General features: G+C 38.5%; 1 protein-coding gene across 1 annotated transcript in view; it reads right to left on the bottom strand.

The window, feature by feature from the left end:
• ZRANB3 (zinc finger RANBP2-type containing 3) overlaps nucleotides 1–13,737 on the bottom strand; it is a 124,499-nt gene that overhangs the window by 32,177 nt on the left and 78,585 nt on the right. Inside the window, exons 12-13 of the mRNA XM_044978477.1 lie at nucleotides 12,123–12,275; nucleotides 371–842 (exon numbers count right to left, since the gene is read on the bottom strand). Coding sequence (XP_044834412.1) covers nucleotides 371–842; nucleotides 12,123–12,275 — 625 coding nt within the window. The remainder of the gene's footprint in view (nucleotides 1–370; nucleotides 843–12,122; nucleotides 12,276–13,737) is intronic.

Genomic DNA, 13,737 nt, shown 5'->3' on the forward strand with positions numbered 1-13,737 from the left:
ATAATTTCACTGGCTTGTTGATAATGATAAATCCTCTGAAGGGAAAGAAAGCAGCAGGGCTCTGACTGTAGGGCATGCTTGCTGCCATGGAAACAATTTCTGCTGCTGCTCATTGAATTTACATCCTACTGACTTTAATCAGGTATCCATTTTTGATAAATTAATGTCATACCACAGGACTTTCGGAAATAAGCTCCTGACCAAAATTAGGAGACAATTTCAAAAATTCCATCTCATGTGATGATTTTATTCTTCATATTTTGTCTTAATTTGTAAATATGTATTCTAGAACAAAAACACTATAATCTTTGAAGCAAAAGAAAATAGGAATATGCCTATTCAGTTACAATGTGAAGCATGGGTTACTTACCATCACTGCCACGAGGACATTCGCAGATTTCACAATAAGGTAATAACAAATTATTAGTGTAAGTGCAAAGACTACAACACCAGGCTTTGGCTAAAGGTGATTTTTTCCTTGAATTAGACAGAGAGTCACTAGAAAACTCATGATCAGTTTCTTTGGTAAACAAAGAGTTTGTTTTTCCAGGCAAAGTTTTTCTCTTTTTCTTACTAGAGCTGCTTTGGGTAGGTGTACTTATAGCTCTTGGTCTTTTAGCTTCAGGCTCACAACCATTTTCATAACAAATTGCATCCACATCAATTATTTCTCTGGCATCCAAATGCCTGCTGCCCTCCTCTATGTCCTTTGCTGGTGTGACTTTAGAATCTCCTAAAGTAAAGTTCAGTGATTTATCCCAAGAATCAATTTTGCGTTTTTTCTCAGTAGATGGTTTTGGTGAAAAGAAGGCACGAATGTCATGTTGTTTTTCTTTTTCAAACTAGGAAAGAGAAACAAACATTACCAAACATACAGATCCAAAATTTCTCCAGTAGATATAGTCCACATGTTTAAAGTTGTAACTTTTTTCCCCTCAATTATGGGTCTTTTGTCTTTATAATTTGAGGTATTTTTTAAATTTTTAATTAGTAGATAGAAAAGGACAGACACTCTCTTTTAATTATTTAAACTCAATTTAAAAGTAATTTAATGCTATTTCTCAACTATGATAATTTTTAATATTCCAGTCAAAATTTTAAATCAGCATAAGCATAGCACAAATGTACAGAATTGTTAGTGTGGTACTTTAAAAAAAATGATATACAACAGAATGAGAGAGATTTACTATCATTTTAGAATAATTCTATATATACATACTGGATGTTTACCGATGTAATAAGCTAACACAACTACAAAACTAGCCAAATTCCCAGTTTCCTTGAGGTTTTGTACTATAGGCTCTAGCTTTTAGGACATGTCTAGCACTAGGAAAAAATTCATACTTTTAACATATGTCAAAATGCTAGTGTAGACAAGGCAGTTGCAGTTTTAACAAATGTTAGCAGGTTCCCTAGGGAAATCCTAATATTTTTACATTGTATTTCAACACATTAGTTAATACATGTTAAAACTTTTTCTCCCCTACTGATGACAAGGCCTTATAGGTAACAGTTTGACTTGTCATCAAGCAGAATAATGTCCAGGATTTACTAGGTATTTTGAATTTCATGTCTCCATTTGTAAACTTCAAATAATTAATTACTATAGGCTAAGTGCTATACATGTACTAGGAAGGGAGTTTTGTATCAAAATAGATTGGCTGGACGTCTTACTGAATTTTTTTTTCTTTTAACATAGTAATACTTTAAAAACTCAACCATGACAGTGTAATTATTGTGACACTATATCGTATACCCTTCCACGGTGAAAAGCAGTACGAAAAACGTTGGAGAATAATCAGATTCTTTTCCTCATCCATTTGACTGAACAACATAAGATGTAAATCTCTGAAGTAAGAGAGGCAGTGTTTATAAAGTCAAAACAGAGTCAGGAGACTTGCATTCTAATCCCAACTCTCATAGTGATTCTCTGTGTGAGTTTGGGTAAATCACATATCCTCTCTGTACCTCAGCTTCTCCATTTACAAAATGGAGATAATCCTTATCTGTATTTTGAAACTGTCATGGTTTAAACTAAATCCATTATTTATTAAATTAATTTGTACAGTCAAGCTGTAAAGAGTTAACATTTGGAAAGAATTAAAAGCTGTTCTCTTTCCTTAAGTACTAGTTCTTCCTAAGCAATGTCATTTTCAAATAGCTTACTGACTCAAACAGTTTGGGTTAAAATGTGTACATATTAAAAACTATTGCAATTTTTATACTCCAAGGGAGCACTAATACCTACAGTGTATTCACATTCATTTGAAATGAAATTAATACTCCATCCAGTGAATTATTACATATTGGCAACACTAAGGACGTAAAATGATGAACGAACATTTAAATCAGTGCTGCAATTGCATCAGTCGGAAAGCTCATCTTTTGTTTTACAGAACGATGGGGAATTATTTTGGGTGAAATTCTGGCTCCATGAAATAAATGGCAAAAGGTTCATTGACCTTAATGTCTATTTATCTTAAGTACTTACATGGCCCTTCTTACTATAGCATCTGAGCACTTCCCAATCATGACTGGCCTTGTGGCTGGGAGGAAGCAGTAGGCGTGATATATCTAGATTTTAGTAAAACTTTTGACACAGTCCCACATGACAGTCTCATAAGCAAAACAGGGAAATGTGATCTAGATGAAATTATAATAAGGTTGGTGCACAACTGGCTGAAAAATTATACTCAAGAGTAATTATCAATGGATCACTGTCTAAATGGGAGGACATATTTAGTGAGGTCAACAGGGGTCAGTCAGTCCTGGGTTTGGTACTATTCAGTCATGAATAACAACAGAAAGTGGAAATGGCAGAAGAGCTAAATAACATTTTTGTTTCAGGTTTCAGGGGGTAGCCATGTTAGTCTGTATCAGCAAAAACAATGAGGAGTCCTTGCAACACCTTAGAGACTAACACATTTATTTGGGCATAAGCTTTCATGGGCTAAGATCCACTTCATCAGAGGCATGAAGTAGAAAATACAGTAGGCAGGTATAAATATACAGCACATGAAAAGATGGGAGTTGTATTTATACCTGCCTACTGTATTTTCCAATTCATACATCTGATGAAGTGGGTTTTAGCCCATGAAAGCTTATGCCCTAATAAATGTGTTAGTCTCTAAGGTGCCACAAGGACTCCTCGTTATTTTTGTTTCAGTTTTCATCAAAAAGATTAGTAGCAATTGGATTAGTAGTGAATGCCAGTGAAAATGAGATAAAATAATGAAAAAAGTTAAAAATTACTTAGACAAGTTAGCTGTCTTCAGGGCCTAATGAAATACACCCCAGAATACTCAAGGAGCTGATTGAGGAGATATCTGAATCATTAGTGATTATCTCTGAAAAGTCACGAAAGATCGGAGAGATTCCAGAGGACTGGAAAAGGGAAGATTTCTGATTTAGTTGGGGATTGGTCCTGTTTTGAGCAGAGGGATGGACTAGATGACCTCCTGAGGTCCCTTCCAACACTGATATTCTATGATTCTAAGATAATAAGGTGCTAAGTAACAATCAGCATGGATTTGTCAAGAACAAATGGTGTCAAACCAACCTAATAGCTTTCTTTGACAAGGTAACAAACCTTGTGGATAGGAAGGAAGTGGCAGGAATGGTATATTTTGACTTTAGTAATGCTTGATACTGTCTTGCATGACATTCTCATAAACAAACTAAGGCAATACAACCTATATGGAGCTACTATAAGATGGGTGCATAACTGGTTGGAAACCCATTGCCAGAGAGAGTACTTATCAGTGGTTCACAGTCAAGCTGGAAGGGCACATCAATGGGGTTCCGCAGTTCTGGGTCCAGTTCTGTTCAATATCTTCATCAATGATTTAGATAATGGCATAGAGAGTACACTTATAAAGTTTGTGGACAATACCAAGCTGGGAGGGGTTGCAAGCAATGTTCCCTCTAATTTTTTACATCCATGTGCGGAATGAATTTTGTTATGTGAACCAACATGGGGGTGATGTGTGGCAGGGGTGGGGCCAAAGGGTTTGGAGTTTGGGAAGAGGCTCAAGGCTGGGGCAGAGGGTTGGGGTGCGGAGGATGAGGGCTCTGGGGGGTGGGAGTGGAGGGGTGGAAGGCTCTGAGGTGGGGCCGGGGATGAGGGGTTTGGGGAGCAGGTTGCCCAGGGCTGCAGTGGGGAGAGAGGTATTTCTCCAGTACAGGCCCTTCTGGCTGTGTGCCTGTGCGGCCCTTGATAACCTGCTGTGTGGCCGGCAGCTTAGAGGGAACTTAGGTTGCAAATGCTTTGGAGGATATGATTAAAATTCAAAATGATCGGGACAAACTGGAAAAACGGTCTGAAGTAAATAGGATTCAATTTCAATAAGGACAAATGCGAAGTACTCCACTTAGGAAGGAACAATCACAAATACAATGCACAAATGCACAATGATAACGGTTTTCAAGTACATAAAGAAGTTGTTACAAGGAGGAGGGAGAAAAATTGTTCTCCTTAACCTCTCAGGCTAGGACAAGCAATGGGCTTAAATTGCAGCAAGGGTGGTTTAGCTTGGACATTAGGAAAAACATCCTACCTGTCAGGGTAGTTAAGCACTGGAATAAACTGCCTAGGTAGGTTGTGGAATCTCTATCATTAGAGATTTTTAAGAGCAGGTAGGGCAAACACCTGTCTGGGATGGTCTAGATAATAGTCCTGCTATGAGTGCAGGGGACTGGACTAGATCTCTCAAGGTCCCTTCCAGTCCTATGATTCTATGAATTGGTCTGAAATCAACAAGATGAAATTCAGTGGAGATAAGTGCAATGTACTACCCTTAGGAAGGAAAAATTAAATGCATAACTACAAAATCAGGAATAACTAGCTAGTGGTATTATTGCTTAAAAGGATCTGTGAATTATAGGTGATCACAAATTGAACAATGTGATGCAGTTGTGAAAAAGACTTCATGTCATTCTGGGGGTGTAGTAACAGGAGTGTTGTACGTAAGATGTAGGAACTAACTGTCCTGCGCTACGCAGCACAGGTAAGGGCTCACCTGAAGTACTGTGTCCATTTCTGGATGCCACACTTTAGGAAAGATGTGGACAAATTGGAGAGTCCGGAGGAAAGCAGCAGAAATGATAAAAAGTTTAGATAACCTACCTATGATGAAAGTTTAAACAAACTGGGCATATTTAGTCCTAAGAAAAGAAGTCAGAGGGGGCATGTGATAACAGTCTCCAAATATGTTAAGAACTGTTTTATAGAGAGCAGTCATCAATTGTTCTCCATGTCCACTCAAGGTACGGACAAGAAGTAATGGGCTTAATTTGCAGCAAGGCAAATTGATGTTAGACATTAGGAAAAGCTTTCTAACTAAAAGGATAATTAAGTTCTGGAATAGGCTTCCAAGGAAGGTTGTGGAATCCCTGTCATTGGAGGTTTTTAAGAATAGGCCGGACAAACACCTGTCAAGAATAGTCTAGATTTACCTCAGTGCAGGGGACTGGACCCGATGATGTGCTGAGGTACCTTCCAGACCTACATTTCTATGATTCTATTATCACCATACCCCTGTGATATAAGGAAGCACTAGTATCCCTATTTTACAGATGGGAGATGAGGCAGAGAGAGACTAAATACGTATGGTCACACAGGAAGTCTGTGGCAGAGCTAGGAACTGAACCCCAGTCTCCCAAGTTCCAGGACAGCATTCTAAACACTGGACAATCCTTCTACTGAGGGGGCCAGCATCACCTCTTGACAGGTGGTAAAAGTAGCTCAATTCAAGGTCTTGAGAAATGTACCTCTAAGATGAAAGGCCTTTTTGATCAGGGTGGAAGCCATCAAAGCTAATGATGGGTCATTTCACCTGAAAAACAACATACGAACCCATGAAAAGGTACTGCATCTGTGCAGTATCTGTGGTTCTTTGAGAGCTGTGTTCCTATGGGTGCTCCACTTCAGGTGTGCATGCACTTCACGAGCCCTTAATTGGAGATTTTATGTTAGCAGCATCCATTCAGCCCATGCATGTGCACTACACAATCTCATGTCACACACTGAAGGGTATATAGGGCCGTGTGTGCAAACCATCCTCAGTTCCTTCTCTGAAAATGTGGCAGTGAAAAGGAACTGGAGACATGGACAGTCCACCCTACCCTTTATCACCTTGGAAAAACCACAAGGCAATATAAGAGTGCATGTGTGTACTGTTGAGCAACATTACTTTGAAAAGCTCCGGCTCCGGGCACATGGTGCACGTGCATAACCCTCAGTGGAATACAATAGGGACCATCACTTGAAGAAGAACCACAGTTACTGAACTGGGTGACTATCCTCTTCTTCTTCCTTGAATAGTGTCCCTATGGGTGCTCCACTTCAAGTGACTCCCAAGCAGTTTCTCCACTGCAGAATGTCCAGGAACTTTTGAGAGTCTTTAACCTCCTCAAGAGGTATCTGAAGGGTGTCAGCCACCCTCTTCACGCAGTCCAGGAATGGGCAAAAATTGTTGGCCACTGATGGCCATGACTGCCTTGTCTGGAGATGAGGATGAAATAAAAGTTTGAGGGGTGGCCTCCTTAACCACCCTAGACTCCTGTTCTTCAAGGCCTCCTTGTGTTGGGGGTTTGGTAGAGGAGACTGTGTCACCCTTGCCTCTCAGTGCAATGGAGCTGGAGGTCCTGCAAATTGTTGCCAATATGCTGCCCAAGGATCCCAGTATAGCAATTGGGGGGGCCAATATGAAAGAGAGGGTGGCACTCAGGGCTGATCCCACCATCCCTGTCATGGATGAGGATCCTGGCTGAAGTATGGCTTCCTGTATGGATGTGGAGGGGAATCCCGCACTGGTAAAGGGGAGATTGATCAAATGTTTCTTTCATCCTCCTCAATGTCCTCCAATAGGGAGGCCGTAGTAGAAAAAGGCTGAGAAGTTTGAGGTACCAGGAAGCAATGGTAATCCAGACACTGGAGTCTCAGTACCGAGAGTCATCTGGTACCCATAAGCAGTGCTCAGGACTTCTGAAAGTCAGATCAAGTGTATTTACTTGTTTGAGGTTTATTTTGACAAAACTCTTTATAATCATAAACACTATCAAAAATCCTGAACCATCGAAACTAGTATCTCAAAGCATTTTTATCAAACTAAATGTGCAGTGAAAATTGCTTATATACCACTGATTTAAAATCCCCATCTCAGTAATACAGTAATAGCTGTATTACTTGAGGCAACTTGCTGTTGAAGAGACAGAGTGATAAACGGAGACTGAGCCAGATAACATCTCAAGGCCAGTTTTTACACTATAAAATGATATAGCACAAGAATAGCCTCAGTAAGAGAGATTACAGATCAGGGAGATGCAATGGCACCAACTGACACCCTGACAGTTGCATAAGACAATGATGAATGAAGAACCAGGATAATAACATCATGAGTAATATTCTGATCATGGTGCTTAACTCGAACTTACAAGTAACCCAGGTGCTGCTGCTGCCTGAAGCAATAAAGCACAGAAAGTACAAGGTTCCTCTCTGAGGCCACACATCAGCTACCAGACATATATCAAGTAAGTTTTCTGATATCTAGCCCTGACCAAGCTCTGCCCAAGAAGTCTATTGATTCAAAAGCAGATGTACAACGAGGAAGATTTCCTGGGAAGTACGTGGACAAATCTCTTTGATATTGGCCTAGATCATTGTTTTATAAATTGGTCAATGGCTTCATGATCAAACTTTACCAAAGGAACCAAAAACAGGTACCAATTAAGACCCTTTAATCTACTAGAATGAAAATAAATAAACATGGCCAAGTTTGAAGGTGGTAGCCAAAATCCATAATATAATTTGGATTGGATAGTAGTATTGCTCTATTGCAGGGGTCGGCAACCTTTCAGAAGTGGTGTGCCGAGTCTTCATTTATTCACCCTAATTTAAGGTTTTGCGTGCCAATAATACATTTTAACGTTTTTAGAAGGTCTCTTTCTATAAGTCTATAATATATAACTAAACTATTGTTGTATGTAAAGTAAATAAGGTTTTTAAAATGTTTAAGAAGCTTCATTTAAAATTAAATTAAAATGCAAAGCCCCCCGGACCAGTGGCCGGGACCTGGGCAGTGAGAATGCCACTGAAAATCAGCTCACGTGCTGCCTTTGGCATGCGTGCCATAGGTTGCCTACCCCTGGTCTATGGTATAGACCAGTGGACAGGACATAACTTCTAAAAATGCTCTTTCAAAGAAAAAGTACAGTTGTTAAATTGTCTTTTAGGGCTGTTCAATCTTTGTGTTATTGTCAGGACTAAACACAAAATGAAAGAAATAGAACAGAGAAGAAAGAAATCTAGCAAAACTACAACAGATATTAGACAGAATAGCAGCAAGCAATAACAAGCACTGATCAAAGCAGAACCCCTATCTCAACTGAAAACACTGCAAGGAGCTCATTAATACTTTATAACATCAATCATAAACTTCAAAATAAATGAATCTCAGAGAAGAGGAATAAAAAGCACTGCATGCTGAAGTGAGTCACGAGAAATCTGTTACTCAGTTATAAGTAGCTAAATGAAGAGAAGCTTGAATTACACCATAGCCTATGAAAACCTGAAGAATCAAAAATGACCTAGAAGAATTAACACTAGTGATGCCATAAATGAAAATTCAAAACATGAATATGAAAATCACCCTCTCCCTACGCCCTTTGGCAAACATTATTAAACAGGGCAACTAGAACTGAAATAGTGTTCCATTTTTGTTGTCCTGAGCTAATCACTAGTTTTTTTTAAATACTGACTGGCTAGCAAAAATCAGTTGGACATGGAGTTTACAAAAGTTTGTAGCTAAAGTTATAAAAGCCTCAAGTGCAACAGTGGAGCACATTCAGGACAAACAGCCCCGTACTTGAGACATTTAAACTTATTACCAAACATAGGCCAGATTCTGAAGGACATTTGTTGATAGTCTGAAAAACACTCAGAGTGATATCATAACAACTAGTTAGTTAACAGTTTAAAGACTGAACAGCAGGAAGGGATATAATGCAAGTTTATTAAATGAAATGACCCAACCTCAGCTATCTGGATTATTCCGGGCAATCCAGAAGTGGGCGATTATTTATATATTAAATAAATAACAACTAGACAGTGAATAAACCACTTGTTGAGTACTGATGCCTTGAGGAATTCTGGCTATTTTGCAAAAATATTGAGCTTTGAAAACAATTCTGTTTATATATTGTAATAATAAATAACACTTATATGGAGTTTCATATCTTCACATATTAGTAAATAATTATTAATTCTAATTCCTGCAGATGTCTTCCTGCCAGTATAATTAAGGACACTTGTGAGAGTATAGGTCTTGGGTCATTTCCAGAACAACTGTCTATGATGTCAAAAAGAGGATTATATTTTAGGTTCATTTGGAATTGTCAGACAAAAAATATCTCTTTTTCAAGAACAAGTGTATCACACTGAAGGCCAGAGTAAGAGAAATGTAGAGAAATATGACATATCAAACTGGTGTTGGTAGACAACATTTTTTTAAAGTTTTCCATAAAGCACAGCTACTCTTCAGGATAGTTTGCCTTTTCACATTATCCTATGATCATTACATTTTTACAGTAGTCACATGCCTACTGCTATTTACTATATTAAAAAAGTTATTTTCTTGGCTTGCAGATGCACCACCTTGAGCTATGAACATATCACAATTCATACGCTAAGAAGGGTTGGACTTGGAACTCCAGATACTGTCTACCAAGTAATGGGGGCTGCAATAAGTTGTCTTGGTGATTCAGCAGGAGGAAACTCTTTCCTCTGAATCAGTGGTTCTCAACCTATTTACCATTGTGGGCCACATATGCAGCTCTCTCTGTGTTATTTGGGCCGCATCCATACAATATATATACTACTTGTATGGTCCTGAAGATGTCACATGGGCCACAGATTTGTGCTAATTGGGCTGCAAGTGTTCCATGGGCTGCAGGTTGAGAACCACTAATTGAACTGATCAAGGTTCCTGTATGTTGTTTGATCAACCTTGTACTGCAGGAGATGCCATCTTCTGGTTATTAAAACACTCTTGGCACTTTTCACAAAGGTAGATGTATTAGCTCTGGTTTCCTGGCAAGAGTCAATGTGGGCAATTACATTCTGCCAGTTTAAACTCCAGTTTCAATTTCATATAGTAGTTTTTACTTCCTGTCCTAAAGTCTTGTGTACGGTTGATTGGTATGAAAACCTGATTTGAACACTCCATTGCAGAGGTGGCTGCATTTCAGTGTTAAGTGAAGTAATTTCAGTATATTTAAAGAGCAAGATTTGCAAAGGTGACTGTTGATTCTGGGTGCCCAGCTTGAGACACCTTCAAGAAACCTGATTGTAGGGTGACGAGAGAGCAAATGTGAAAAATCAGGACAGGAGATGTGTGTGTGTGTGGGGGGGGGGGGGTAATAGGAGTCAATATAAGAAAAAGACCCCAAAATCGGGACTGTCCCTATAAAATCGGGACATCTGGTCACCCTACCTGATTGTCAGGAAGTGCTGTGCACCCATCCTCTAAGAAACAGGCCTCTTGAAGGTGTTTCAAATTAGGTACACAAAAAAATGGAGTCTCCCAATATCACTAGTCAAGTTTGAAAATCTTCACCAAAAGGCTCTGGGAATACTTTGGAATATGAAAGCAGTGAACAAATATAAAGCACTAAGGAAGTGTATATTCATCATAATGTGGAGGTCCCAATTTTATTTCCTATCAAGTGAATAACTATTCATAACAAGTGGCTTGTACATTTTGTGAGAGACTCTCTCAACCAATCACTCACTGAAAGAAAGAGCAACAGGAAAATTATGTAGATGGTTCACATATAGAAGAACTCGGCATATAAATCTTAAATACTCTAGAAACTTGATATTTGTAGTAATTGAGCTACATGGATTTTTTGTAATATCAAATGATAGCAGATAAAAAGCTTAACAGGGCAGCAAAGCTACTTGCATGCTTTAGTAATATAATTTTCACTGGAGAGCTATGATAAAATTGTGAAATCTTAAGAAAAGCTCAAACAATTGATCTGTACATACAAGCTTCTTCTATTGCTTGAGAAATTCAAACTTTTCTTCTTAAATACAAACTTCTCATTAAATCAACTACAGTCTTTGGGAAGATTTATTTTTCCTTCACCGCCCTTCAACTAGCACTGAGAAAGTTAAGATATACCAGTTTATGGTATATCAGACATATTAGATATTTTTAGAAGGCAATTGGGTTATTTGCATTTATTATTTCTTTGTTCATGAAATTAATAAATGTTTCTGTTTGCTTTTAACAACAAATGCAAATTTTAAGTTGTCTTAGTTGGTAGTAGGATGCTATATGTTCATCCCCAATATGATGCTCTTTTATGAGTGCCCAGATTAATGTCATTTAGCATCACCCCAATTTTTCACTGAGTCAGATTGAACATACAATATACAGCATTTTAGATACATATGAATGAAACAGCATGTTGCGATAATCTAAAAGACACAATGGATTACAGAGCTAGATCCTTTATTGTAGAGATGGCCTTGGTCAATTTTAACTGTAATTATAACACGCTACTCAGCATTAAGCTATAAACTAAAAGTGCTTGTAACCACCAGAATGTTCCTTGAGATCAGTGCTAGAAAAAGGCTTGCGAACAGTCCTGCACTGATAGGAATGGACAACATGATTCTACAGAATATTCTTGAGCACTTTCTACAAACTAGTTTTAAATGTCTTTTGTGATGGTGCTTCTACTACTTCCCTCAAGAGGTCATTCTACAGTCTAATAATTTCACTGGTTCACTAAGACAGCATACCTAATGAAACTAGACAAGAAAATAGGTACCTGGTACAGTCCCACATCAACCCATTCTAAAAAGGAGAAATGGCAGCAAAATGAACAAGAAAAAATCAATACCAAAAGAGGAAGAAGTGGATGGGGAAGAGAGAGAGAGAGAGAGAGAGAGAGAGAGAAGGATAAGTAATAATCTAAAAGCCTGTTTCTCAGGCTTCACTCTTTTCAAATAGGGGCAGTTTAGCATTTAATTTGAAGCACAATTAATGACTAGGTATTAGAATTATTTTAGAAAAGAAGAGCATAGAAGAAGATATATATCCATCTTGTCTTACATGAGTGAATAAAACTTCATTCTTGATCTCTTCAAGACTTTCGTTCGGGGTCCAGGCTTCAGCAAAACTCAAGAAATCCCACTTCTCCTTATCACCTTCTTCAGCCTGCAATTTCTCCTTCTTACCATTCAATGTGCTGCCTGTAACTTTGGCCTGCAGACAGAGGGATTTAATCATTTGACACTTCGGAGTAAATTTAGTTGCCCAAGTTTACTAAGTGTTACTTCCCTTTCAAACATAACTCAGCAACTGTAAAAGTGCAGAACACTATTTAGTAATTCAAAGTAAAAAATGTTTTAAACAACTGACTGAAGATCTATAAGGCTACCATCTGATACTCCTTCAAATCCTCTATCAAGATGGCCAAGATGATGCCAAGATTAAATCTATTGCTATATGATGACTTGGTAGTGGGACAGTTGGGGGAAGTCAATATTTATTGATTAATGTTACTACAAAACTTAAAAACATATGTCCCTTTCACAAAGCCTTTATATGCTTGCGATGCCTCTCGGGATAGCTAGGGTTGAGAGGCACCTTGCTAATACCTACCCTTAGTGTGAGGAAGCCTGCAAGGGGGTCAGCTCTCTGACTCTCCCAGCCACAGGAAGTGCTTTTTACAATCTGCCTTAACCATTCCAAAGGCCACAGGGCACTGGACAATAAAATAAAAACATATACAAGATAATGAAGAGATGGGAGCAAATTCCATACCCTAGCGATGACTGAAGTAAAAGCACTGTTAACTGCTGACTTCAGATGCTGTGGTGGAATCCTTAAGTGGCAGGTGTTGTCTGAATATTGAGACCCATCTGTACAATGCTCAAGGAGCAGGTCTTGAATGTAGCCAAGGCAATATTAATGTTGGGATTTTCAAAGAAGCCTAAGGGAATTAGGCATACAACTCTCATTGAATTGTAATGAGATTCAGGTACCTGGCTTCCTTAGACTCCTTTGTAAATCCCAAAGTAAAACTTTAAAAGCCACATGTCTTTCTAGGTATGACATATTGGAAAGCAATTGTAGACATATGAACAACACATACTAGTTACCAAAACAACACATGGATCAGTCATATCAAAAGCTACTGAAAGGTCTAGCATGATCAAAATAATCAGCTGATTCTGATCTAAAGCTAGAAGAAAATCAATCATGAATCTGAGATGAGCAGCCTCTGCTTCAAAAGAAGGCCAAACACAGAGTGGAACTAATCAAGGATGCTGGGTATCCAAATATGCCTGGAATTCAACAGCCATCACCTTCTCAGTCACTCTTTCGAAAAAGACCGAGCAGTTACTGACAAGCATGTCAGCAACAAGAGACGGTTTCTTGGGTTGTTGTCGGGGAAATTAACCTGTGGGTTTAAGAATGTTCAGCAGCCTTTCTGACAAAAAAAAAAAAAAGACAAAATAGTGCACATCAGCTTGTACATGTCCATATGTCATACCAGCGCTTCTCTGAAGCTATCATCTTGTACTCTAGAGTCTCAGGTTGTTGTTTTGTTTTTTTTAAATAAATCTCTAATTGTTATGGTTGCAAAGAAAAACACAGAAATGTGGAAAGAGTAAATGAAGCTTAGATGAGCCTGTAAATAGCTTGAAACAATAGACCAGAT

Source organism: Mauremys mutica, chromosome 10 (assembly GCF_020497125.1).
Source record: "Mauremys mutica isolate MM-2020 ecotype Southern chromosome 10, ASM2049712v1, whole genome shotgun sequence".
In the NCBI taxonomy this organism is placed as follows: Eukaryota; Metazoa; Chordata; order Testudines; family Geoemydidae; genus Mauremys; species Mauremys mutica.